The following is a 26406-nucleotide window of genomic DNA, read 5'->3' on the forward strand; positions in this document are numbered from 1 at the left end:
GTCAGCCAGATCTGGAAAAGGATCCTTACACAAGTACAGTATTAAGTATGAAGGTACTATCTAAATGGCATGTGGAGGGTGGCAGGAATAAAAAGTAGAATGGCTGCAGGTAAAATAAAGTCAACCATGTATAGACAGTAACTGTCATTAAACCAGATGACAATTACACATTCTTAATCCATATATACATTTGAACCATTCGGGAATAATAGTTTTTACAAATCCTTTTCAACAAATATAACCGGTCCATCAATACATCTGATACTGTAGTGGAAAGAAATACAGCTGCTAGTATCAAAGACAGTGCCTATGCAAGAGCCCCCATAAGACCCTGGAAGACGCCAGGCCCCTGGAGAGCCCAGCATAGGGAAGCCTGACCTTTGCACACAGAGCTGTAGTTGATGCAGCAGTCATTTTGAGCCTCGCAGTCGTCTGAACAAGAGCACACGAACCTGGACAATCTCTTCTCACCGCACCTGAATTTGTTGCAAGTCCATATGTGCACTAGAAACCAACATCAAAGGAATAAATACACTTGCAGTTCAAATACAACACATCTATAGAATCATCACAATCATCAGGACAGGAGGCTGAGGGCCAAGGACATTACATAACTAAGTCCCAAGATTCTGCCTCCACTTAGCCACTCTGAACTAACGCTGGCAGGCATGCAGGCAGCCGCCATTATTATTTCACCAGAAACCCTAGATTTCATCATTATCGCACAAATATAAGGAAACCTTGGCTGGCCCTAGTAGCAATTGTCAGGGTTCTCAAAGTTTAATCTAAAACCATGCATGGCAATAAACAGCTATAATCTAACCAGTACTCCCCACAGAAGGAGAATGCCAAGTTGGAGACCACTCAGGGCTATAGAGTATAGAGCAAGTCTCCATGTCATTATTTGGGAGCTGGTGGTACAGAGAAAGACTCATTACAAAGCATTATAGTACTGTCGGCATCCTTCAAAGTAATTTTCAATGTCTACAGCCATTCGATACGTGTGTGTGTGTGTGTGTGTGTGTGTGTGTGTAATTTGATCTCTTTCTCATCTCAATTTTTCCTGTTTTGGTGGTTTTATTTTAATATGGTCAGTGAATTGCCAAGATTTCTTTCTTTAATAGGCCCCTAATGAAAATATTCATATATTTTTAAGTATCCTTTAAGGACTTAGTTTAAATGTAAATTGAGCCACAAAGGATTTAGCATCCATGAAAAACAGACACAATTTTGTTATTCACAAAACATTTAACAAAGATGAATTAAATTAAGATTTCCCTTAAGTGTTGAAATGGAAAGTCTGCAATAGAAAATATGTAATTAAAAATTAGAAAAAGAAAACAAAACAAAAAACCATGAAGCTGAGCACGGGGAAGCATGACTTTGAGCACTGTACTCAAGAAGAAAAGGTAGGTGGATCTCTGTGAGTTCAAGTGCATCCTGATTTACATAGCAAGCTCCAGGTCAACCAGGACTACATGGTGAGACCCTATCTCAAAAAATACATGATAGATGGATGGAGGAAGGGAGGGAGGGAGGAAGGGAGAGAAAGAGAAAGAGAGAGAGAGGAGGGGGTGGGGGAGGGAAAGAGACAGACAGACAGACAGACAGACAGACAGACAGACAGATAAAATTTATGTCTAGAAAAGAAAAAGAACACTGAGTTAGTCAAATAACAGACCTGGAAGATGCATAGCTCTCCTGTGGTCTTTCCCGCGTGCCTGTGACCCCCCTTTTCCCCGCCTTGCCCTACTCACTTGGGTCCACACAGGTTTCCTGGTAATCCAGACAGCAGTTCCCAAGGCTGACACAGGCACTGTCACAGCGGCAGTTGCTGAACGTCCTCTCATAGCAGCGGCCTTTGCAGCTTTTCACTGAAAATTATGTGTAAGTTAGAGGCTGCCAATCACAAAATTCCAAAGCATGCACCAGCTAAGGCACCCCTGAGTCAAGATACCCCCATGGAGAGTAACTCATTTCTGTTGCTTGGAAACCAGGCAAGTTTACAAAGAGAAACAATAAGTCCTAGAGTGAGGAAGGAGCTTTCTAGCACAGTCAGGAAAGGAGGGGCCAGGGCAGTAACAGCTGTTACTTCATAGGCATCTGGCAACTGCTAAAACAGAACCCACCACCTTGAGTGCAGATTAAAATTATTATTTTTTTTTCAATTTCTTTGATGTGAGGTGAAATGACTTCATTTCATGCATGGCTACATAGATGAACATGGAAGCCTCGGTTTTCACTTGTATTAAGCTTGAGTATATTTTCTTTAGCTAGACCAATAAAATGGGCATATTTCAAACAATCACGAAGCATTTTAGAAGAGTAATATTATAATAGCAGGGTAGTTCAACAGGACACAAATGTATTCAATTTTGAAACCTGAATCAAGAAAGAAACCATGTGGGGTGTAGGAGGAGGCACTACAGAATCAAAAGAACGGCCACTGAAATTGCCTGTGGTTCTCTCTATCATAGGGATTTTTCCATCCTGATCTTGACACCAGGAAACACAACTGAAGTGGAGGATTTCATTTCTACTTTGAAACTAGCAATGGCAGAAACATATAAAACCTTCTGAGATTCTGGTCACCTAGGGATGCTAACTGGTCTCCTAGTAACCTCCAGAGTTGCTTTAGCAATCAACTCCTTGGGGCTTGGGGAACATGATCCCAGTCATTCTTTGGAAAGCTAGAGAGAGAAGACCACAGGCACTGTACAGAAGCCTCTGGTCAGATCTTTGTGGTTTTGTTTTTTTTTTGTTTTTTTTTTTTTTTGGTGGTGTTTTGGGGGGGTGTTGTTTTGGTCACAGACCTTAGTCTACATTTTAATATAAAATTTTTTAACCAAAAATCTTTTTAAGGTTAAAATAAGATAGGACTGCAGGAAAAAGTGGTTAAACCAACATCAAATCTATCATTGAATTCTCAGTATCTGTAGAGTATACCCAGGACATGGAGATGACAGCTGTCTCAATCACACAATCACAGTGTAACGCTGAATACACACACACACACACACACACACACACAAGCACCCAGCATCCAGACACACCATACCCCCACAGTATTAATTACCTTCTTTAGAACAGCTCGGTTTCAATCCAAATATACAGCCAAGAATTGTTGTTAGCACACATACTGACAAAACCTGTAAGGAGAGAAAAAAAACTATTAGATCCTTTCCAAATCCTTCCATTTCCCCATAATTTCATTCTCTTTAGTGATTCTGACTTTGCTAGTGCAGGTATTTCCAGAGGTGGCAGCTGGTCACAGAGACAGGTTCATTTTCTGACCATTTCAAACCATACACTAGTGGTTTATGTACTATTCTGAGAGTGTGATATATGTCGGTGATACACTTACTTAAATGCCAGAAAATTTCTAAATTATCCAAAATTAATGTAAGAAGGAAAACACTTGGCTAATACAAAGGGAGAAAAATCACTCAATGCATCTTGGACTGTCATCCGACAGGCATTTCAGTAAAACATTCACGGAGGAAGGACTGTGTGTAATAGTGCTCTGTACCATAGGGCAGAATGAGAGCTACCTCTGGGAGCTTGCATGTGTGGAAGAAAAGGTGAAGACATCAGTACAAATGGCTCACCTTTCGGAGGTTCTATGAACCTTATGCAAGGTTCTGCAGACGTTTACTGAAAGAGAAAGGTTGGGGTGATCGGAATGAGAGGGATGGAAGGAGGTTCACGGGGAAAGCCTTTGGCTGCCCTGCGAAATGATATGATCCTGATAATCAATGTTGAAGGAAAGGAAGAGAGTTGGAGCAGGGAAATGTCCAGAAAGATCAGTATCAGGCAAAACTTCAAGGGAGGAAGGCATAATCAAAGTGTTAGATGAAGGACTAACAGCATATTTGAACCAGAATAAAACACCACAACAAATCCAAAAGGCGACAGACCCTGGATGGAGGTGCACACAGTGGTGTAGTGTTGCTGGATGAGAGCCAAGATAAAAGAAGGAATGAAGAATGAGGCAGGACGGTGAGCATAAGGTCTCTATCAACTCACGTTTTCAAGTTTACCGAGTAATGCCATGAGCCAGTCTACACAAAATATTAAACATTCATGAAGGGGAATGTACCAAATGAAGGGGAACGTGAATAAAGTAATCCCACACTAGCTCCGAATAGGGTATAATAAGGGGTTCTTTATTTAATGGGGACTTACAAATCACAATGGGGAACAGGAATGGAATTCAGCAGCTGGGTGTGAAAGTGGAAGAGAGGTAGAGCTGGTCGGCCTTCACCTTTTTGGTACCCAAGGCCACACCCAACCTGGTCCAGCCTCTCCAAGGCCATTGGCTGAAGGAAGTTTCGTCATTATATTCACACACAACTTGTGCTTCTGACATGCCTACCTAGTGACTACAAACACTTAAGAGGAAATATACAGGCACTGAAGGATGAGAGCAGTCTATCTTACTGCAAAGAAAAAGGCAAAGGCATGGTTTAAAATGCAGCAGCACTAAAGTCAGGGTTTATAAAACCCAATATGCCTAAGCATACACACAGTAGTCTCCCTACATCTGTGCCTTCACTTTCCTATTTGAGTAATGCACAGTCGTTCAGTGTCAGAAAATAGTAAGCGGAAAATAGCAGAAATAATGACTCATAATTTTTAAATTGCACACCATTCTGAGTAATTATGGAATGTGTCACTGTGCGCTCTCATCCCAGACAAGCACCATCTTTGCATGTCCCTATGAAGAATACGCTACCTGTCAGCTGTAAGAGCAGTCACAGCCTTTCAGGCTTCCGACATAGTACTGTAGCACTAGCATCCAAGGAACCCTTGACAGCAGCCTCACACAGGGTCCCAATGCCTCTACCATTCACCTCACTGCATCTCACCACAGGAAAGAGGAGTAGAGTACAAGTAGGTATTTTGAGAGCGATAAAAATAACTTTTATGACATTATATTGTTATGACTGTTTTATTTTATTACTGTTTGATGTTATTTTATCAGTTTTGATGGAAGTATGTGTCTACTTTTTAAATTAGACTTTAATAGGTAGATAGATCGAGGAAAAAGCAGTATACACATACACACATATGCAAGAGAAAGCGACCAAAATTACCCTCAGGTTCAGATATCCACTGAGGGTCTTGTATACATTTTGTACAAAGGGAAACTATTAGCATGCCTATAAAAATGGGGAATTATCAGATGATGATATGAATGGCAAGTAACTTAGGACAAATGGATACGATGAAGTATCAGAAATGGGAACTAATAGAATTCTCTGGGACCCCTAACGGACATAGAAACATGTGATTCAACAGAAAGGCAATTACATATATCTATTCAAAACGTCAAAATTTCTTTCACTATGAACTATGCAAATAAAGAGAGGTGAAGCCAGTAGAACTAATCTATATTTCACACTGCAGTTTCAAACGCTAAAACAATAGGAAATTGAAGTTTGTTTTGTAGGATCTCTCTAGAACAGTTTGAACAGTACCTACGGACGTATTTCCTCTCGCCTATGGCATAACTAACAGTACAAACTACAGGTCTTTTCCTTGCTGTGAAGGGTCCCTTTTCTTTGGAAGTTCAGGTTGCCGTCCTATTGCAACCTTTGCACTCTGAATTTACTGTCGCTTGCCCTCGGGACTCCCCGTTCTTATTGCCACAGACACACTCCTCGCACGCATCCACAAAGCAACCTTCACTCAATTCCTCTGGCTTCCTGTCTTCATCCACTAAACCGTGCTAATGGCAATACTCCCATAGGATGCCGTGTCTTCCAAAACTCCACTCACTATTTGTTTGAATTCCAACTGCAGCATTACCACTTTTCTGCCCATTTGGGCATTTCACTTTCGTTCATTTGTCCATCAGCTGCCTCTTCAGTTATCTGCTGTTATCAAATGTCATGGAGGCATAGCCCTGGTCTGCAGGGTGGCAGGATGAATACACGTTGCTGTCTGTGCACGAACTGCCTGAGAGATGCCTGTCAACCAAGCACTGACAGACTCTGAAATCCATGGCAGGACCGGCTACTGGTGATAGGCACCTGCTAGTTATCCAGCAATTTATGCAAGGCTGAGCTAGCAACAAAGTTTGTATCTCTTACAATTACTCATGGTTAATATACCTAAAATTCTAACCATGTTGTTGAGAAGCAGGTGTTATTTGATTAAACAGTGGCAAGTGAGATTGTACTTCTCGGAGAACCAGGAAAAGAGCACGGCCTATACAGAGTGTCATACAGGCAACAATTATCTAAGCACAGTTACTTCAAAATTGTTTGAACTCAACAAGCAAAACAGAGAAACTGGTTTTTCAAAGTCCTATTTTTTTTCTCTACGCTGGAGCATCTTGAGGAGTTAGTCTTAGAAACAGGCATGGCAGAAGACTGAGCAAAATAAACAAAGGGAAAACACTCTCACATGCACAAGAGCCTGAACTATAGAAAGAGGGAGGCAGCTCAATTCTTGGTCAAGTAAGGAGCACCACTGGAAGTGAGGAAGTCACAGCAAGACTCTGCTGTCACGGAAGGACCACACCATGGGAAGGGTGGCAGCAAAGGCAGAGATGATGAAGACTAAGTCATCAGGGACAAAAAGGCAGAGCCCCGCAGGCTCTGGCAACCCAGATTGATCTATCTAGCTTGCAAATGGACTAAATGGCATGAGAATCTAGGAAGGGGGTGGGAAGCCTGAATGAACGCTTGGCACAGCCTGGGAATAAGAAAGAAGGAATCAACAAAGCAGAAAAGCAGACTAGGGAGTTAAAGTGTGGGTGGAATGGCTAAATAGGATCAAGTAGACATGGGTATTTGTGTGGGAGAAATGGAAGGGAAAGAACAGGATGGAAAGAGTTGATAGTGTGCAGGCATTTCAATTGTGCCCTTTAACCATGTAAGGGGGGACCATGGTACATGCAGCTCCCTGTCCTCTGTTAATTAGCAGAAGGCATGTGCTTCTGTTTTCATAATGACTTCTTCACTGGCAAAAATAATAAGTTGCATGTATTTATATTTTATAACAAGATAACATGTAGCACAGAATCAAAGCATAAATATAACAACAACAACAAAATCCTTCATGTATCCTTATTGCCACAAAGAAAGATAGGAAGGGTGGGAGGGAGGGAAAGAGGGAGGGAGGAAAGGAGGGAGGGAGGAAGAAATTTGCAGCATTTATTACTCTATTATACATACCTAATTGAAATAATTTTACTGGTTAACTTCCCTGGGACATTCCCTGTAAATTCTGACTCAGTTTGGCTTTCCTTCACAAAGTAGTTTAATGTGATGTCAAAGTCCACCAAGCATTTATTTTGAATATTTTTATTACGTGTATGAAATCTATCACCTGAATGTATGCTTGTGTACCACATGCATGTCTGGTGCCCACTGAGGCCAGAAGAGAACACCAGACCCCCAGAGTGGAGTTTCAGATGGTTGTGAGGCACCATGTGGGTGTTGGGAACTGAAGTCAAGTCCTCTGCAAGAGAAACGTGAATTCTATCGATTCAGCCACCTCTTTCAACCCCTTACCAAGATTTATTTAACTCTGAAACAATTCAGACACTTTTGTTTGTTTGGTTGGTTGGTTTGGTTTGGTTTGGTTTGGTTCGGTTCAGTTTGGTTTGGTATAGTTTTTTGAGACAGGGTTGCTCTGTGTAACAATGATGGCTGTCCTGGAACTAGCTCCTGTAGACCAGGCTGACCTGGAACTCACAGAATTCCTCCTGCCTCTGACTCCCGAGTGCTGGGATTAAAGACGTGCGCTGCCACCACCTCGCAAATTGATATACTTTTATAGTTTGATATTTCCTTGAGAATTATAGAAAAAAACAGTATTATCCTGGAAAGCTGAGGCACATGAAGCAAAAGCATGGTAGTTGAAATGTTTTGCCTCTGTGTTGGAATAATTGTTTTTTTTTAGTTTCCTTCTTGTTTGGTCAGGGTCTTTAACTAAATCATTACGTTTTTCCTTGACATTAAGTGAAAGAAAAGATATGGACATTTTCCAAACCTCATTTTTCTCACAAATTCCTTCAAACACACTATCATTAATTTTATATTACATTTTTCTATTATTTAGTAATGTGTATGCATGGGTGCATGCATGTGTGCATGTGTGCACAAGGGGATCAGTCCTCAGCTTCCACATTTGGGTCCTGAGGACCGATCTAGGGTCATTAAGCTAGGCAGCAAATGCCTGTACCCACTGTGCCATATTACCAGCTCCACATTAGTGTTATTTAAATTGGGGTACCCTTGCTTTATTTATCGAGTATTCATCGAAATGTGAATGCCCCCTTGTATGCATTCCCTGCACTCATTGCCAGAGAGGCCATGAAAGCAACTCTGAACCTATGAAGAAACAAAATGTGGGGCCGTGGAAATTAAAATTAAAGCAACAGAATTTGACAAGAGTTGTAGGAGAAAAACGTAAAAGATGCTGAGAGAATCAAGGCAGCACTTGGGAGAATCCAAAAGGAGAGATGACAAAAGGCTATGCAAAGATGCTTGCAGGAAAAAGTCATTTCCTTCTCTGTCAGTAAACAAATGTCCAACTGTCTGCTGGGTGTGATGAAATTAGGTCTAGAGGAGAAGCACAAAAACTAAACAAACAGAAGACATTGTACTGAAACCCTTAATCTCAGGGCATTTGGCCTATGAAAACACCTCTGGAATAAGTCTTAAATTAATGAGAAAAACATGAATTTGCAAGAAGCAACCTGGCAGTGAGCCAATAAAATCACAGTACATGCTACAGTGCTTTCAGCAGCCCTACACAGGTATAGCAGGGAACAAGGAATCTGAAAAAATAGCCACAATAATAGCTGACACTTCTACAGCACATCCTACGTCTTCTAGAGTTTTATGTTAAGTCACTTAATCCTCACAAGAGCATTCGCAAAGCAATTATGATTATGCCAGTTATAATGAAACAACTACAGAGAAGTGAGTAATTTGCCAAGGATCATAGAGTTAATTTGCAAAAATGGCAAGACCAAATCCCAGCAAGGAGTAGGGCAGGCACAGGGGTTATGAAAGAGACCTGGAATGTGGAGAGATCTTGAAGCCTTTAACTGTAGAAGTAGCATACATAGACTATTCTAGAAGCTTCTAGAAAAACCTTTTGTTGGCAGGCTATGGTATGAGTCCACACGGTAAACTAGATCTTGGCTTGGCTGCTTCCTTTGGAAGCGAGCTGCTCTTTGCTCCTCTGAACCAGAGTCTCCTCTTAGGTTACAGAAGCCCAAACCACAGACATGAGTTAGTTTATTTACCTGTCTCTGACTGACTGTGAGCTTCAGGCTGCTATAGACGTATTTATTTATTTATGTGCTTTCCACATCTAATAAGGCGCCTCACATATATTAGTCCTTCAACAAATAAACCTTGAGCCAAAAACCAGCAAGCAGTGATTGAACTGAAGCATAATTTTGGGAAAGAAGCAGAAATCCCCTACTTTTTCTTCATTTGACTCTTGACCCTGTTGGTCCATTTGTTAAGTGTCTTTATGCCTGATTTTTATAAAGAATACCAACAATAAATACAAATAAAAGCATTCAGGAAACAGCCTATTGCTGTATTTAGAATTTCAATGTGATAGTTGAAAAAATGCTCATATTTTATGAAGATGGATTAAGAGACTGCATTGACAACCAGACCTCTAACTTTTGGCCAAGCTGCGTACTTTCCGGAGAGAGTAACTAAAAAATGGAACAAAGCAAACCACAACTCTGTGAGACTCAGGGCTCAGAGGCATGTTAGTTTTCTGGGGACTTTCTCCACTATGGAGAAAAAGCAGACTGAAGCAAACCCAACTTCTATGGGACATACAAAGACAGACTCTAACTTAACATTTTGTTGAAGAGCATCTACGTCCCGTGAAGTCCAAAGCATATATGTGCTCTAATCTCCTTCTGAAGTCCCCAAGTCCAGCTAGGCAGGTGTTGACGGGCATTTGACTTATATGTTGATGCCCCCAACTACCATGGTAAAGGTACTCGGGTTACTGGAAATGGGTGAAGAGTATGCAGACCTGAACAGGCACACCTCACACCTGGTAGGCATCCCCATCCAACACTGACACTGAAAAGCACACATCTGCCCAGCAACAGGAGCAGCAGCTGCAGAAAAGACTGCTCAGAGCCAATTTGCTTAGACAGCACTCCCCAAGCCCTTCCTGAGCAATGCGTGGTGTTAGCAATAGACCAGGCAACAAAACCAAGGCATGGCCCTCATGTGATTTACATTATGACGACCTCTAGGAAACCACCAGCCAAGAGGCCTGAGAATGTTTCAGAGTCTCACAGGGGTTCTGGCTTTTGCTAGATTTCATTTTCCCTATCTATGAGGACCAAGCCCTAAACATAATGCAGAAGAAGTTCCCAGGCAGATGCCTGAGGCTAGCGGTACATCAGAGACCCCACTGGGACCATCTGTGGTGCTGAGAGAACAAGATAGATCAATATACCATACCATCACAAACATTAAACCAAGTGGATTTGGGTGACACCCTTTCTAGCTCCTGTATTAAAATAAATAAACAAATAAAAAAAGCCACACACCTTTTCAAAAGAACAAATGAGATGAGAAAGGAGATGGAAAATTTTTTGCAATTAAAGCACAAAAGAATTCTCAAGCAGAAATACTTTAAATTGTTCTTGAAACTTTTCCAAAGAGGAAAGAAAAATAGTAGTGAATATCTTTAACTTTGCTGAGACAACACCTCACGGGTGAAGACGGGGAAACAAGGCCTGGGAGATAATGGAAATCTGACAACAGAAAATCCAGAGCACCCCGGACTGACTAAACACAGCCCAGAGATAGGAGCTGGACTAGCCTGTCAGGCAGAGGAGCCTGTCCAATTGCTCTATAAACTAAAACGAAGAGTCAAAAGAGGTTTTTAGGTACCATGGATACTTAAGTCAACACCTACTCCATTATGTCTGATTTTTGAGGAACTACTATGGGAAATAAGGCCTTAGAGAAAGGATTCAAAGCTTCCTCTCGGAAACCAGAGGGGTGGCAAATTAGAATTTTAAAAGGGTTTGAGAAGGATGGGTTAAAATGAAATATCAAATGTAAATGTAAAGCCTGGTCTTAAAAAAATAAAGACACAACACAAATTAACTTGTAAGGCAATTCTGAAAATTATAGCCAACCTCAAAATGGTGAGCCATCACAACGGCCACTGCTAACTTCAAACCTCCAACCTGAACTAAAACATGAACTATATTTAGGATATGATGATCCTGAGCAAGGTTCACCCTCTGGCATCCTTCCCTTGGTAAAATAAATGCAGGGCTATCTATGAATCTACAACTTAATCTCTTACATCTTTTAAAGAAGATTCCTGGAACACGGGCCACTGGAATAAGTTATGAAGCCTCAAGCTCCATCCCTCGCATGGAAGAGAAAGGTCAGGAACTCACCTTTGCCATGTCCTTCCAATATGAGACCTATCAGGGAGATCTGCAGAGAACCGATTTATCTAGGGGAGCGCTCTCCTCTCGTGCTCACTCATTCATGTTTAATTAGTACCAAGCATCCTCCAAGAAAAGAATAAATGGTATCTACAGCTTCTGCCACAGCGAGCAAAGAACTCCCCCAGTAGCTCACTGTGTGCTCCCACAGACCATTTCTCTCTGAAGTTAAAGGCCACAGAAGAAGTGCCCATCTGATAGCATAAAGTAATGGCTCTGCTCGTGTTTGATGTCAACCTCCCACCATGACTTGTGTGCCTTCGCTGAAACTTCAAGCACAAGCTTCACCACAGCATGTCAGAGGCACACAACCCCACAAAAGCAAAGTAGGACCAATGTTCAAAGGGCTAGAAGTCATGCCAGGGCTATAGCCTCCCACAGGAGAACCCCAGTTTAAACCCACAGGCAGTGGTTGCCCGGGAGCGATTGTTAAATATCACCGGTGTGTTTGTTCTTGCTCGGACTGCTTGACTGCCTTTTGTCTTCAATAGATCATTTATTTGTGCTTCTGAAAAAGGGTAATCCACTTGAGAGAGAGAGAGAGAGAGAGAGAGAGAGAGAGAGAGAGAGAGAGAGAGAGAGAGAGAGAGAGAAACAGAGAGAGAGCGAGAGATCAGGACCTGGCAAGATGGCTCAGCAGGTAAAGGCACCGAGCTTGGTAACCTAAATTCAATTCTCAGAACCCACAAAGCAGATGGAGAGAACTACTTTCACAAGGTGAGCTCTGACTTCCACGCACAAGCTGCAGCATATTAATGTACCCTACACACAAATAAATAAATCAATGTAGCATGTTTAAACACAGTGATCTTAAAAAAGAAGTGCCCCTTAGAAGGAATGCCCTATAAAAGCTAAAATGGTAGATGGAGAAAATACTAAAAGGAAGAGAATGAGAGGCTAAAGGGATGGCTCAGGGACTAAAGTGCCTGGCCTGGACCTAAGTTCACAGAGAAATCACGTGACCCACTCTTGCCTAAGAGTAGACACACTAAGAAACCCCTTCATTCCTACCCTGAAGGAAGGGCTGCTCTCAAAGAGGGTGGGAGTACGGTAGCGTGCAAGCCTTGCTGGGTGTCCACATTCAATGGACGGCAGTAGGTGGTCCCACACGGACAGCTCATAACTGCCTGTAACTTCAGCCCCAGGAGATCCAACGCCTTTCTCTGACCTCCACAGGAACTGCATGTGCATGCTAACATGCACAATCATTAAAAATAAAGATAAAAATTTCATAGTTTTCGAAGATATCTGATGAAACTGCTAGAATGAAAGATGGCCAAAGAGTTTTAAATTGGGGGGAAGGGGCAGTATACAGCTTTACGAGCAAGACAACTAAACCTAGAAATGGAAAGCAATCATTTTCATTTAAAGTCAAAATGTGGACCAATGAGATGGCTCGGTGGGAAAGGAGTTTGCCCCCAAGCCTGAGAACTTCAGCTTGACACCTCAGACCCACATGGTAGAAGGAGAACGGACTCCCAGAAATTGTCCCCCATCCCATATATATATATATATATGCACATAAGGAGACGCAACTTTTTAAAAGTCAAAAACTATAAATCAATGAGATTTACAAGAGCCAAAAAGATTCGCAACATAAATGTCAGCAAAGATGGGCAATAGGCGTTTTCATGCTGTCTTCAAAAATGCTTAAATTCTTCGAGGATCATTTTATTGAATCAAAATTCAAAACGGGACACCTTTTACTCCTGTGATTCCAGTCCTATTAATTTCCTCATAGAACCACTAAGATAAACACATAAAGATATCCACAGAAAGACATTTATTGGAGCATTGTGATAACAGCAAAAACCTGCCAACAATGGAATACATGTGATATTAAGTGTATTTATATCCTTCCTTATTTCGGCCTTTGTTCATTATTCCTGCCTTACAAGACCTTAGAAACTTAAATGACTCTTCCCCAAGTCAGGTCACTGAAACACTAATCTTTCTGTCTGGTAATTAGCCATAAAGAAATCATATGACCTACCCTTGCCTGATAGTAGACGATAAGACACTCCTTCATTCCTACCCCGGAGGAGGGAAATTTCATTCCTACCAAGAAGGGAGGACCTGCTATAGAACGAAGTGTATTGTAGCGTGCACGCCTTGCTGGGTGTCCACATTCAGTGTAGATGCTTCCCTTTCTGTCAGAGTTCAGCATAGCTATCCATACTGCAATCATATATAAAGTGAAGTCTCCATTAAGAACATCTCTAAAAATTAAAAAAAAAAAAGGTCCAGGGAGCTAGCTGAACACGCAGAGGTTTCTGGTGAGAGGGGCACAGAGTGCACGGACTCCTCACCCCCTTCTCACTTACCTTGCCTCACATGTCTCTTCATCCACATCCTTTTGCCATAGCAACCATAACTGTGTTTTTTTGAGATATGTGAGCCTTAGAAGCAAATCATTGGAAGACCAGGAGATTGGGAGTGGCCTAACTCACAGCCAGAGGTACAAGGCGAAAGCAACTGGAGGCTTACAACAAGCAGGCAAACTGGAAGGGGAGGTAACTTTGGAGACTTAGGCCCCCATGCTGCGAATCTGATGCCATCTCCAGGTAGACAAAGTTAGAGGTAGCAGAATGAGGGGAAGCTCAGCTGGACATCTGCAACTGCAGAAGGCCTGGCATGCTTGCAAGACCAGAGAAGTCCTCGGCCCTCACCGCTGTGGAGCCACAGAAACTTTCTGTGTCGATTTTTGTGGTGTGAGAACGGAGGGGAAAGATGCTTGTTTTCATCCAATGTAAGGGGGAATAAAGACACCAAGTTAAATTTTCATGATGGGAAATACCAGCTAACCATTTTGAATTATGGTTACATGCCCTTAAAGCCCCCCCCCCCTACACACACACACACCAAGGGTGGTGACATATGCCTTCAATCATAACATTCCATTCAGGAGGCAGAAACAGGCAGCTCTCTGTGAGTTCAGGACCAGCCTCATCTACAAAGTGAGTTCCAGGGAAGCCAATGAAACACAGAGAAACCCTACTCCAAAAACCAAAAAGAAAGAAAGGAAGGAAGAAAGGAGGGTAGGAAGGAAGGAAGGAAGGAAGGAAGGAAGGAAGGAAGGAAGGAAGGAAGGAAGGAAGGAAGGAAGGAAGGCAGGCAGGCAGGCAGGCAGGCAGCCAGCCAGCCAGCCAGCCAGCCAGCCAGCCAGCCAGCCAGTCAGCCAGCCAGCCTCCATCCCCCATGTAAATTCTTCCACTGAATAAAGCAGTTCCTCTCCTAACAGCAACCGCACTGGGAGACTCTAACACTTCAAGAAAGAGGTAAGAGGATATGCCCAGTCAATCCCTAGGTCCTCTATGTGTGGACACTGTAACATTGGTTTTATCTGACTGCTGCAGCAGAGACCAGAAATACATCTGCCCAGCCAACCCTTTTCTGGATCTCCCCCACTCACCAAACATGGTGGAAGAATTTGGAGTATGCAGAGTTGTTTACCACACGCTGAAAAGAGATAAATGCACAATGCTGGCTAGTTTTAACTTAACTTGACACAAGTCCTCTGAGAAGAAAGAACCTCAGTTGAGAAAATGCCTCCATGCAACGGAACTGAAGGCAAGCCTGTAGAGCAGTGTCTTAGGTTATCCAGTGTTGGGGTAGGTGATGCCATCCCTGGGCTGCTGGTCCTCTGTCCTCTAAGAAAGTAGGCTAAGCAAGCCAGGGAGCAGCATTCCTCTGTGGCCTCTGCATCAGCTCCTGCCTCCAGGATCCTGCCTAGTTTCAGTTCCTGCTTTGGCTTCCCTCAATGGACTGTGACTCAAGATATGTAAATCAAGTAAACCCTTTCTTCTCTGAGTTGCTTTTGGTTGTGCTGTTCCATTCTGTCACAGCAATAGTCACCCTGACAGAGAGAGAGAGAGAGAGAAAGAGAGAGAGAGACAGTGACAGAGAGACAGAGAGACAGAGACAGAGAGATAGAGACAGACAGAGACAGAGACAGAGAACAGAAGACATCCAAATAATTCATAAAGACATTCCATCATCAATGAAATACGGCCAGGTATGGTGGCAAACCCTTGTCAACCCAGCACTTGGGAGGCAGAAGGTAACACAACTTCCTGCCAAGGAAATAATATGGGAAGAGACAACAGCAACAACAGCAAAAAGACTGTCTTCCCAGAAAACCAAAAAGGACTTCAGCCAGGTGATCAAGTTAGTATCATCAATGATAAGTCACATTAATAAAACGCTCCTTTATATAATGTGTGAAACATCGCTTTACCCCTTCAGCGTGCCTCCCAAAACTGCGTCATCCAAGTCTAAGCATGAGGAAAATATCAGACAAATCATAAATGAGTGACATTCCACAGAACATGACAGTCGTCTCCAAACTGTCGAAGTCATCAAAAGCAAGGAAAGTCTGGGATGTTCAGTTCAGAGGAGCTGGGGCAGGGCTATGCGGTGCAGTGCGTCATTGCTGGATGGAGTCCTAGGAGAATGAAGACAAGAGAGGAGAATCCTGGCAACACTGGCACTCCACTTAATACAAGCTTGTCTCTGTCAGTCACAGGAAAGGGCGTGGCATCTCTTCGTACTAGCTTTACAACTTTTCTGCTAATCTAAAATGGTTATAAAGTAGACGATTTATTAGGAAATGGAAAAATAGGCAAAACTTGTACTCTACTACAAAATTCCCTTTTTGCTGAAAACCTTTGATCTATTTTAGTTTTTTCAAATGTATTTATACTCTACTGTAGTTATAGAGAGCTAACTAAGAAACAACTCTACATGCCATTTTGATTTATCTTTTTGCATGTACTAGGACTTTGTAATCATTTTGCTTGTTAATACATATTTAAAAATATCAGTATGTTTTAATTTTATGGGAATCTACAGGTTGGAACATGAAAATAAATTAAACAATCTATGGTATTGTTATATGATAAAAAACAAGATGAAGGTTTGAATATTTATATAATATGTGATCAGTGTATGGACATTATTTTCACATCTATTTCCTAATTGTACTGGACACTCTGGCCAGCACTGGACACTCCAGTTGAACCCTCCAGGGGTGAAAGCATTCTACCGAGCTGCTGGGTGTGGTCTCCTACAGGGATTTCCTTGGCGGAGGAAAGACACATGGTCATACTCTCTTCTTGAGGCAGCTGATCCAAAGTGTTTGAATCACTCCAACGGGTTACCTTAATTTAGGACAGCATATGGTGTAGCAAAGTCTCTACTGAATATGGCTTTGCTGGCCATCCATAGAGCATCTCAGCTCACCTTCATCCTCTGCACAGTCCTATGCCCTGCACAGAGCATCACATCCCAGTTCACCTTCATCCTCTGCACAGTCCTATGCCCTCCACAGAGCACCACAGTTCACCTTCATCCTCTTCACAGTCCTATACCCTTCATGGAGCATCACAACACACCTCCATCCTCTGCGCGGTCCTATGTACTTACTTTCCTTTCCAGGGTTCTGATCCTAAGAGTAAACCCTGACAAACTCAAGCACACTGGTCTAGACCTCTAAGTCTGTCTCCAGTTCTGTTTCCCAAGAATATCAAGGCTCTAATACAGCTTCTTCCTGTACCGGGGTCTCAGAGAAATGACCCTGCCTGATCCCATTACTCAGCCTCCTGGACTCAAGCCAGAATAAGTCATTGGAAAATATTGGTAGGAGACTGGAGGAAGGTGAGAAGAGGAAAAAATATGGGGTTGTAGGCTGCAGTAGCAGTGAAGAGAGGCACATGAGACCCTACCCCTCTCTGCTTCTGTTTACTGGCAACCAAAAGATTCATGAAGAGGAGTCATCACTGTCTCTCCAATGTGTGCCCGCCAAGTCCCAGTGGACAGTCCCAGACCCGTGGTCACACAGACCCTCTAGTTAAACTCGGCATCACAACACAAGACAAAAAGCCATGAATGTGAGAAAGAGATTCATAAGGAGAAGTGTGGGTTGATTAGTGGAGATGGGAGGGAGGTAAGGGGGGGCAGAAAGAATAGTCAGAATGCATTGTATACATGGATGAAACTGCCAAAAGACAAATTTAATTAATAATTTAAAAGACAATAGAAACAAAGTCAAATAAATTTCAGTTATATTTTTCTTTTTACTGGAAACAGTATAGAAGGGAGATGAAGCAGCCTTTAGCCTTGAAAAAGGCCCTGGAGTTGTTCCATCACAACTACACTGGCAACTTGAAGACAGAATTTCGAAGTAGGTAATGGATCTGTGGGTTTATAATTAGGAAGGGACAACAGGTTTCCAGCCATAACAACTTTTAACGTGTTCATTATGACTTTAGTCAATTCAATTATACACATCCATGTCGGTAAAGAATCTCAAACTTGCATTTATAAGAGCATTTATGCTTAACCCTTTCAATTTGTTTTGTTCCTTTAGTAAATGTTCTTTAACAAGATATGATGATGATGATGACTAGAAAAACTATAAAGGGCTTTAAAAAATGAATTTGGGGGCTGTAGCTCAGTTGGCAGGGTGTTTGCTGAACGTGTACAAGGCCCTAGGTTTGATCTCCATATTATACAAACAAACAAAACCATTATGACATCACTCATTGTCCAATGGAAAATTTTAAGATGACAGAAATGTCCTATATATCTGTAAGTCTCAAGGCTGCATGAACATGTTAAAGCTGCATGTTGGAACTGTGGCTCAGGTAATGATTTTTTATTGTATTTAATGTTAATTCATTAAAATGTTAAATAATTGCACATATCCTGTGGGAGAAAAAAGTTACAAAGTGATCAAAAAATGGAAATAAGGCAGTGTGCTCTTTCTACATCCACTCTTCAATCTGTCCCTATTATTAACACTAAAATGTTCTTTTTAAAATGTAAATTGGACCTTATCTTGTTGGTAGGATAAAAAAAAAAAAGAAAACAAAACCAAACAACCATCAGAAAAAAATACTTCAGTACTTTCCAGTCACTCTGAGAAACCCAAACTCCTAGAATGGACTACAAGGGCTTGCCAGGAACTGGCCCTCACACATCTCACACATCACACACACACACACACACACACACACACACACACACACGGCAGGGAGCAAACAAGAGTTCTGCACAGCAGGCAGACCAGGGCCAGGATAAGCACATGCTCCTTACTCTCCCAGGGTCTCTGTTCATGCTACAGTCTCCCTGGGAACCTTTACTCCAGTCTATTGCTTCCTAAGAGAAGCCTCCTCTTAGCAGGACCTCAATTCTCCTGCTCTCCTCTCTCCACCCTGTGTGCAGCTCCTGAGCACCATTTCCCACAGCTGCTGCTTGATCTCCCTTCTGTGATCCTTGGACACCCATCCAGGCCCCTGGGTGTAGACGAAAAGAACAAAGAGAATGACTTTCGGGTGCTTCGGCAGGATGAGAGTTGAGACTGTTGCACAGTACTGCTCGCCCAGGGAGCTCTAAATTCTCAGTGAATAAATACACAAGCCATCCCAGGAACAACAAACACAAACTCAGCATCTGTGGTTTATCAGACATAAAGGTGGCAACTGTTATCCTTCTTTATAGGGGTGAAGAAACAAAGACGCAGGAAAGTTGGGGTCTTTCCCAGAACACACAGCAGTTACTGGAAGAGGTAAGATCAACACCCCAGTCATCTGGCTCCAAAGTCTGTACTCTAACGGCTAAGTTAGAGACATCCACATGACTTAGCGGTTAAGGGACATGGGAGATAGGCCAAAGAAGACCAAAGGGATGTCTCATATGAGAGGTTACACTGAGGTAGATCCCAGGGAGCCTGGTGTTGCCTGAAGAGAGGAAAGAAGATAGGAAGAGCACTCCTGGGAGAGAGAATAGAACCAGCCAGTGTAAAGTGTCATGCCACATGAGGTGCTGAGCTCAGTCCCCAATAACCATGTGCTTGTAATACCAGGGCTGAGGGGTAGGGATGGGCAAGGGTTCTTGGGTTCCAGTGAGAGACCCTGTCTCAAAACACAAAACAAATTGTGAGCCAGCAAGACAGTTCAGCAGGAGAGGTGCCTGCTGCTCAGACTGATGACCTACATTCTGTCCCTGGAACCCATGTGGAGAAAGGAGAGAATAGACTCCGGGAAGTTGTCCTCTGACCACCACATGTGTGCCATGGCACCCACACAGGAATGCAAACACAGAAGACAAACCAAGTAAAGCAAGCTTACTAAAACCAGTTTTTAAAACGGTGACTGGCTCCTGAAGATTGACAGTCAAGATTGATCTCTGACCTCAATATGCATCTGCACACACATGTTCACTGCATATAGATAGATAGATAGATATAGATAGATAGATAGATGATAGATAGATAGATAGATAAATAGATAGATATAGATAGATGATAGATAGATAGATAGATAGATAGATAGATAGATAGATGATAGATAGAAGATAGATGATAGGTAGATAGATAGATAGATAGATAGATAGATAGATAGATAGATAGATAGATAGATAGAGAGTGATAGATAGAAGATAGATGATAGATAGATAGATAGATAGAGAGATAGATAGATAGATAGATAGATAGATAGATAGATAGATAGATAGATAGACAAATAGATGAGTGTAATGGAAAGTTGTGTGAGCAAAGCTGAAACATTTGGGACCTCCATCTTGGCTTAGACTCTAATTGGCAAAGATTCCAAAGAGAAAAGACAAACCAATAGAACGCATGGAGGCTAGGATGAGAGGTCAGACTCTGTCAGCCAAGATGTTTGCTGAAGCTTACCTCACAGTGTTGTGCCAATTGAAGAACATGGTTGAGTTGTGACAACTGGTAAAGCCAACAACGGTGTATGTGCACTTAGTAAACACACTGCACTTACTGTGTGTTAGGGTTTTCTGAGTGCTTGTCGTGAATAGTAACACGAGAATGTCCCTGGCTGTTGGGGCTGCTGCCACAAATGGATAAAAAGTGTCCAGCACAAGCCCTTGGCTGATAAAATTTGCTGGTACTTGGGCAATAAGAAATAATGCTAACAAGGAGGTCTCAGAAGCACAAAATTCCTAAGCAAAGAAGCCCACTTAATCGTTATCCTTAAACTGAAAGTCTCGTGGTCAAAGGCCACACAAGTAACTCTTAATTTGTACTCTCCATGACCACTGTCACTTTTGCTTGAACCATTCCAGAAAAATCAACAGTGACATTTCTTTCTGTTTCCAAAGGAGACAAATATATACATACTTGTGCCTCCTGGAGTTCCTCCCATCCCCTTCGTTTGAACTAACTGAAGGAGGGATTTAAATAAATACTCTACAAATGGTTTTGTATTCATTACCCTGGGTAACCAAAATGGGGCTGAGATTGAGAGTCTGTCCACAGTGCACCTGCTGCCTGAACACATTTCATTAACATTTCCTAAAATCCCTGAAATCCAAACGTCTGTGATGCTGGGTGGCACTTTATCAAAAGACACTGATTTTGGACAATGCGGTATCTTGGAATAAACCCTGTACCAAGAACCTTTCATCTAATTCACCATCTCCTGGAGAGCCCTGGGAAGAGATCCCTCTGCTTAGCTTTGTGTCAAGGTATCTGTCTAGGTAATGCAGCGATGGAAATTTATGTGGAAAGCTCTACTGACGGCCCGCTGCAAGAGAAATAAGTATGGTATTTGGATAGATAGGGGGTGGATTCAGAAAAACATCTGCTATCTGACTGATGATGGCCATAGCAGAAACTTGGCTGTGCTTGGAGAAATAAACAGCAATTAGGGGACAAGCCAGTGCAGGGTAAGGAAGGCAATTAAAGTAAGAGCAACAAGCAAGAGCACAGGTCATTAGCTCCCCGTGACGGAAACTGTACCTTGAAGGGACGAGTCCATTATCACAGTGTTCCACCCATGGCCAGGGCAATTGCACCAGAGCAACCACAAGCCACTACTGTTGAGGCCACGGGGGAGCACTTAGCTTTTTATCTCGTTCTGTGTAATTAAATCATGATGTCAACAGCACAGCTGATTAGAATTCCCGGATAGAGGAATCCACGTTGTTGGGCCTTGTAGCCCTGTGGTATGCTGGGACATTCCAAATTTTAACCTGACGATGATGGCACAGAAGGTCTGGGGTGGGGCCTGTGACGCTTCACATCTCACAAATTCCAAGGAAGGAGACTGATATGTCACAAGAACACATGGTCACACTGCTAACAACAAGAAAAACAGACACCCAGAGAATACAATGTGCCACCTTGTATATATTATCTGATTATCTAAACAGCCCTCCGATGTAGTTTTATCTCCATAACTATGGAAGCTGATATTCAGGAAACATACTTTTCTTATTCAATCAGCTAATAACAATACTAGTTTAAATTTAATCCTGTCAGACTCTAAAACTGTTTGCCAAAACCACAGAGATGAGATTCACGGAATTATTAGTTTTATGATCTTAGGTGATTCCTCAGCTGCAACCTTTTCTGAGATGTAACTTTTCTGTCTCCAACAGGGGATGAAGGCAGACTGGACCAGATGATGTACTACACGGAGATGCATTTTGAAATCTATAAAGGCTAGAGAGAAAGCTCGGTGAGCAAAGTGCTTGCCATACATGACCTGAGTTTGGTATCCGAAACCCACATAAAAAAAAAGCCTGGTGTGGTGGAACATGATTGTAATTACCAAAGAAGAGGAAGCCATGAGTTCAATTGTAACTGCGGGGTCTCACTTCCTCCAGAAAACCTACTGTACTTCCATCTGTGACTGACAGGTTAGCTTCCCACTTTCAATTCTGTCACTCGGAGAAATTAAAGATGGCAAAGTCTGAGATTCAATAAAATCTGTGTAGCAGGGCATGGTGGCGCACACCTTTAATCCCTGCACTTCAGAGGCAGAGGCAAAAGGATCTCTGTGAGTTTGAGGCCAGCCTGGGCTACAAATAGTGTTCCAGGACAGCTGTTAAACCCAGAATTCTGTCTTGAAAAAGCAAAGTAAATAAAAATAAAATCTGTGTAATAAAAACATTTATTGCTTCGTCTAGGACATTCTTTTTAAATTGAGCTGTTTGGAATGGGAGGGGGTTGTTTTTGCTGCTGCTGTTGCTACTGCTGCTGATTTTATTTAAATGAGGGATCCAAGACCGCTTGTCTAAATGATTCCATTGCCTTGACTTTCACCATAGCATCAATGGGTTTACCCACTCCATAGCACTAAAACGCTGTCACCTAGAACTAACTTGGCAAAACGACAATGAATATCTTTCTGATATACTAAGATAATATTGATTTGAGCTGAGTGTGGGCACACACCTTTAATCCCAGCATTCAGGAGGCAGAGGCAGGGGGATTTCTATGAGTCTGAGGACAGCCTGGTCTACATACAGAAATCCAAACCAATCAGGGGTACATAGTGAAACCCTGTCGAAGGAAAAGGAGGAGGAGGAGGAGGAGGAGGAGGAGGAGGAGGAGGAGGAGGAGGAGGAGGAGGAGGAGAAGAAGAAGAAGAAGAAGAAGAAGAAGAAGAAGAAGAAGAAGAAGAAGAAGAAGAAGAAGAAGAAGAAGAAGAAGAAGAAGAAGAAGAGGAAGAAGAAGAGATTCTGACTTAGAGTTCCTTCTACAATGCCCTTAGGAAACCCCCTAAGGGTCTGTTTTGAGAACTGCTGCCTAAATATTCTGGCTGGAAATTTGCTCCAGCTATGTTGTCTTTGAACTATAAACATACTTATCCAAAATCACATGAAGATGGTTTATATTAATATGAGTTCCTACTTGGGAAAAGTCTGGTAGCATATGTAATGTCACCATTAAAACTACTGAGTCTCTTTTTTGTTCTCTCCATAAGAGACCACATGCCTCGGATGATCCATTATGACTCTATATCTGTGTGCCAACAAATTTTCCAATTACGGTAAGAAAACAGCCTGAGAAACAAAGAAATTTTTCTCAAGATTGCGTTGCTGAAGAACAAACTAGAATGTTCTTTAAGGTTCCCAATCACATCTGGAGAGGATGCTTGCCAGCTAAATTATTGCAAAGTTCTACAGTACAGTGAGAATATTAAGCAGTGGCATGTTTATAAAAAGCCAACTCTCGCCGTGTGGTGGCAGGCTCATACCTTTAATCCCAGCACTTGGGAGGCAGAGGCAGACTGATCTCTGTGAGTTCAAGGCCAGCCTGGCCCACAAGAGCTAGTTTCCAGGACAGGCTCCAAAGCTACAGAGAAACCCTGTCTAGAAAAACAAACAAATAAACAAAAAAGCCAACTCTCTCAGTTGTTTGTATTAGAAACTTGGGGCCAAACAGAACTGGCTCTGCTTCTTGCCTGAGGGGGCAGTCCCAGTGGTCAGAACGACTAGATCAGCTACCACACAGACCTACATCCTGGGCCTTAAATTGGCCCACCCTAACAGCTGTTCCATCTATGAACATATGAACATCCTAACATCATATATACTTCAACATGCTGGAGCTTATGAAGGGAATGGCCCTGTGAGACAATAACCACAGGATCTCCATGACTCAGACCACAACAGAATATCCAAGAAGGATTTTGATGATGGCCCAGTGGTGGTGGCATACCAGAAACCAGAGGCCAGCCTTGAACAAGACCAATGTCTCATTGCAATGAACATTTTACCAGTGGGGCTCACTGGACAAAAGGGGTATACTGCATGATACACTGTAGCTCCCGATGCCACTAGGATGAATGAAGAGGTAGGGGATGGAAAGATGGAGGAGCAAGGTAGGTTTATTTGGGGTTTTTTTTGTTTGTTTTTAATTAACTTGACAGAGGGCATGCTACAGGAATGAGGGCTGGATATGGAAGGACTGGGAGGTGAGAGTGATTGGGGTGTATGATGTGAAATTTCCAAAGAATCAATAAAGAATTGTGTTTAGAAAGAAAGAAAGAAAAAAGAAAGAAAGAAAGAAAGAAAGAAAGAAAGAAAGAAAGAAAGAAAACTCACAAGACAATTTACTCACATAGATGATAACTAAAAGTATATTGATTTTAGGTTCCCTCAGGAAAACACAGTCAGTAATTATCCGAAGAAAGCTATCTCACTGTATAAGCAATCTGTACATAACCACACTATTGATCTCCTACTTTCCCATCATCCATTATGAAGAACACAAAGAAGGGAGAAGACCGTGGCAGCGCAGTAGTGACGAATCTAGATGTAACATTTGGTCTTTATGGGAATGGCACACAGATGAGAGAGGATTAGGGCTGGTGTCTTTCTGGAACTATCACTGGGACTTTTGCCCATGAATGTGCATTTTTAGAAGTGGATCAAATGAACAACCTGAGTACCATTTGGCATTTATCAATGACACACCAAGATGGGGAGGATAGTTCAGGCACCGCTTGCAATGTCAGCACCAAGGGACTGAGTTCGGCCCCAGAGCTCACATTCAAAAAAATTAATTAACTTTTAAAAAAGAAAGAAAAGAAAAGAAAAATAAAGTCAGGCCTGGTGGCTTATGTTTCTAATCCCAATGGTGGAAAGGTGAACACAGGCTGATTCCTGGGGCTGCTGGGTAATCAATCAGTCAAGGCCCAGACTGGTGAAAGAATATGTCTTAAACTACAAGGGAAGGGTGACTAAGGAACAGAAGAAGTTGACCTCTGTCACACACACACACACACACACACACACAAATGCAGACTCCTTGATTGCATTCCACAACTTCCAGATCTTCCAAAACCGACCCTGAGACCAGACCTCAGCATTCTCTACACCTCGAAGGCAAGCCCCAGATGGTCTCTGGGCGCACAAACATTCTAGAATTTCGAATGGCTCCTTCCCTCAGTGCTTGTTTCCTTGACTGCAAGATAGAACTGACTATTACTTTATTTTCCTAATACAGTTTTGATCTGTCAAGGGTTAGTAAAAACATATATGAGAAAATGGTTTTGAAAACTACAGTACACTACATGAACTTGTATAACCATCAGGCATCTGCCAACCACGTTTCCACCAATTCTTCTAAAAACTAGAAGAGAAAGCAATAGCCATTACAGATGTTACACAGCTGTTGTACTGAAGCCTTAGCTAACTGAAATACTGAGGTCAAGTGTTCCAGTTAATATTTAACACAACATTCCTGCCACTGTTTTGAAAAAAACTCCTTTGATTCTTTCTCACCTTAGTAAATGTGTAACATGCATTTAGACACCAAGGGATTTTTCATATTGAATGAACATTTTGATTATCTATCTATCCAGGACAGACCCATGCTTACAAAATAATCTATGTTCTATCTTGATCTCCAATGCCCAAAGTTTCTTGTTTACATTTGGGGATGTGTAGGGAAAAAATATTTCATGGTTGATGGAAGCAAGTTTAGTTTATCCAAATACAGATCTTTAGTAATAGTTATCCTTCAAAAGCTTTTTCATTTATAAATTGTTTGCAACTTGAAACATCACTCTCTCTCTCTAGCAAAAATAATGGTGTGAATCATAACTAAGTTCTTTGGCTTGTCCCCAAAGCCTATAATAAAGATGAAATATATCTTCTTATCTTCAAATACACATAGACACTCTCTCACACACACACATACACACATACACACACACATTTTTCAATGGTATTTATCATGCTCGAAAACAATACTGTCTATAAAACTATTTTAATTTTAAATATTGACATATGGAAAAGAAAAAGTAGCTGGAGGAAAATAAGGAGTTGGCAAACCAAAACTTATGTACTTACTCTAGAATGGTCAGTGGCCTCCAGCTCTCAATTATCAAAGTGGGTGTTTTACACACTCAGCATGGCCACTGTTCAGAGTCGTGATTAAGTTGTTATGGAGACAGGAGATGGCAAAAGGGAAGAAGAAGAGAAGAGGGATACTGAGAAGGTGGTTGTGCTCTCAAGAAAGAGACCACATGGAGGACAAATGGCTGGGTCACAAAAAGTACGACAGGAGTAACAAAGCACACCTCAAGGAAGAAGAGAAGGAACAATAACAAACAGGACCAAGAAAACGTCTCTGAGAGTCCCCACGGCTGAATCCAGGGGGACAG

The 26406-nt window shown here is 42.1% G+C and overlaps 1 protein-coding gene across 1 annotated transcript in view; it reads right to left on the reverse strand.

Annotated features, from left to right (window-relative positions):
• Enpp1 (ectonucleotide pyrophosphatase/phosphodiesterase 1) overlaps nucleotides 1–26406 on the reverse strand; it is a 64012-nt gene that overhangs the window by 33643 nt on the left and 3963 nt on the right. Inside the window, exons 2-4 of the mRNA XM_038339390.2 lie at nucleotides 3077–3149; nucleotides 1758–1874; nucleotides 379–504 (exon numbers count right to left, since the gene is read on the reverse strand). Of these exons, the coding sequence (XP_038195318.1) occupies nucleotides 379–504; nucleotides 1758–1874; nucleotides 3077–3149 (316 nt within the window). The remainder of the gene's footprint in view (nucleotides 1–378; nucleotides 505–1757; nucleotides 1875–3076; nucleotides 3150–26406) is intronic.

Source organism: Arvicola amphibius, chromosome 8, assembly GCF_903992535.2.
Source record: "Arvicola amphibius chromosome 8, mArvAmp1.2, whole genome shotgun sequence".
NCBI classification, from domain to species: Eukaryota; Metazoa; Chordata; class Mammalia; order Rodentia; family Cricetidae; genus Arvicola; species Arvicola amphibius.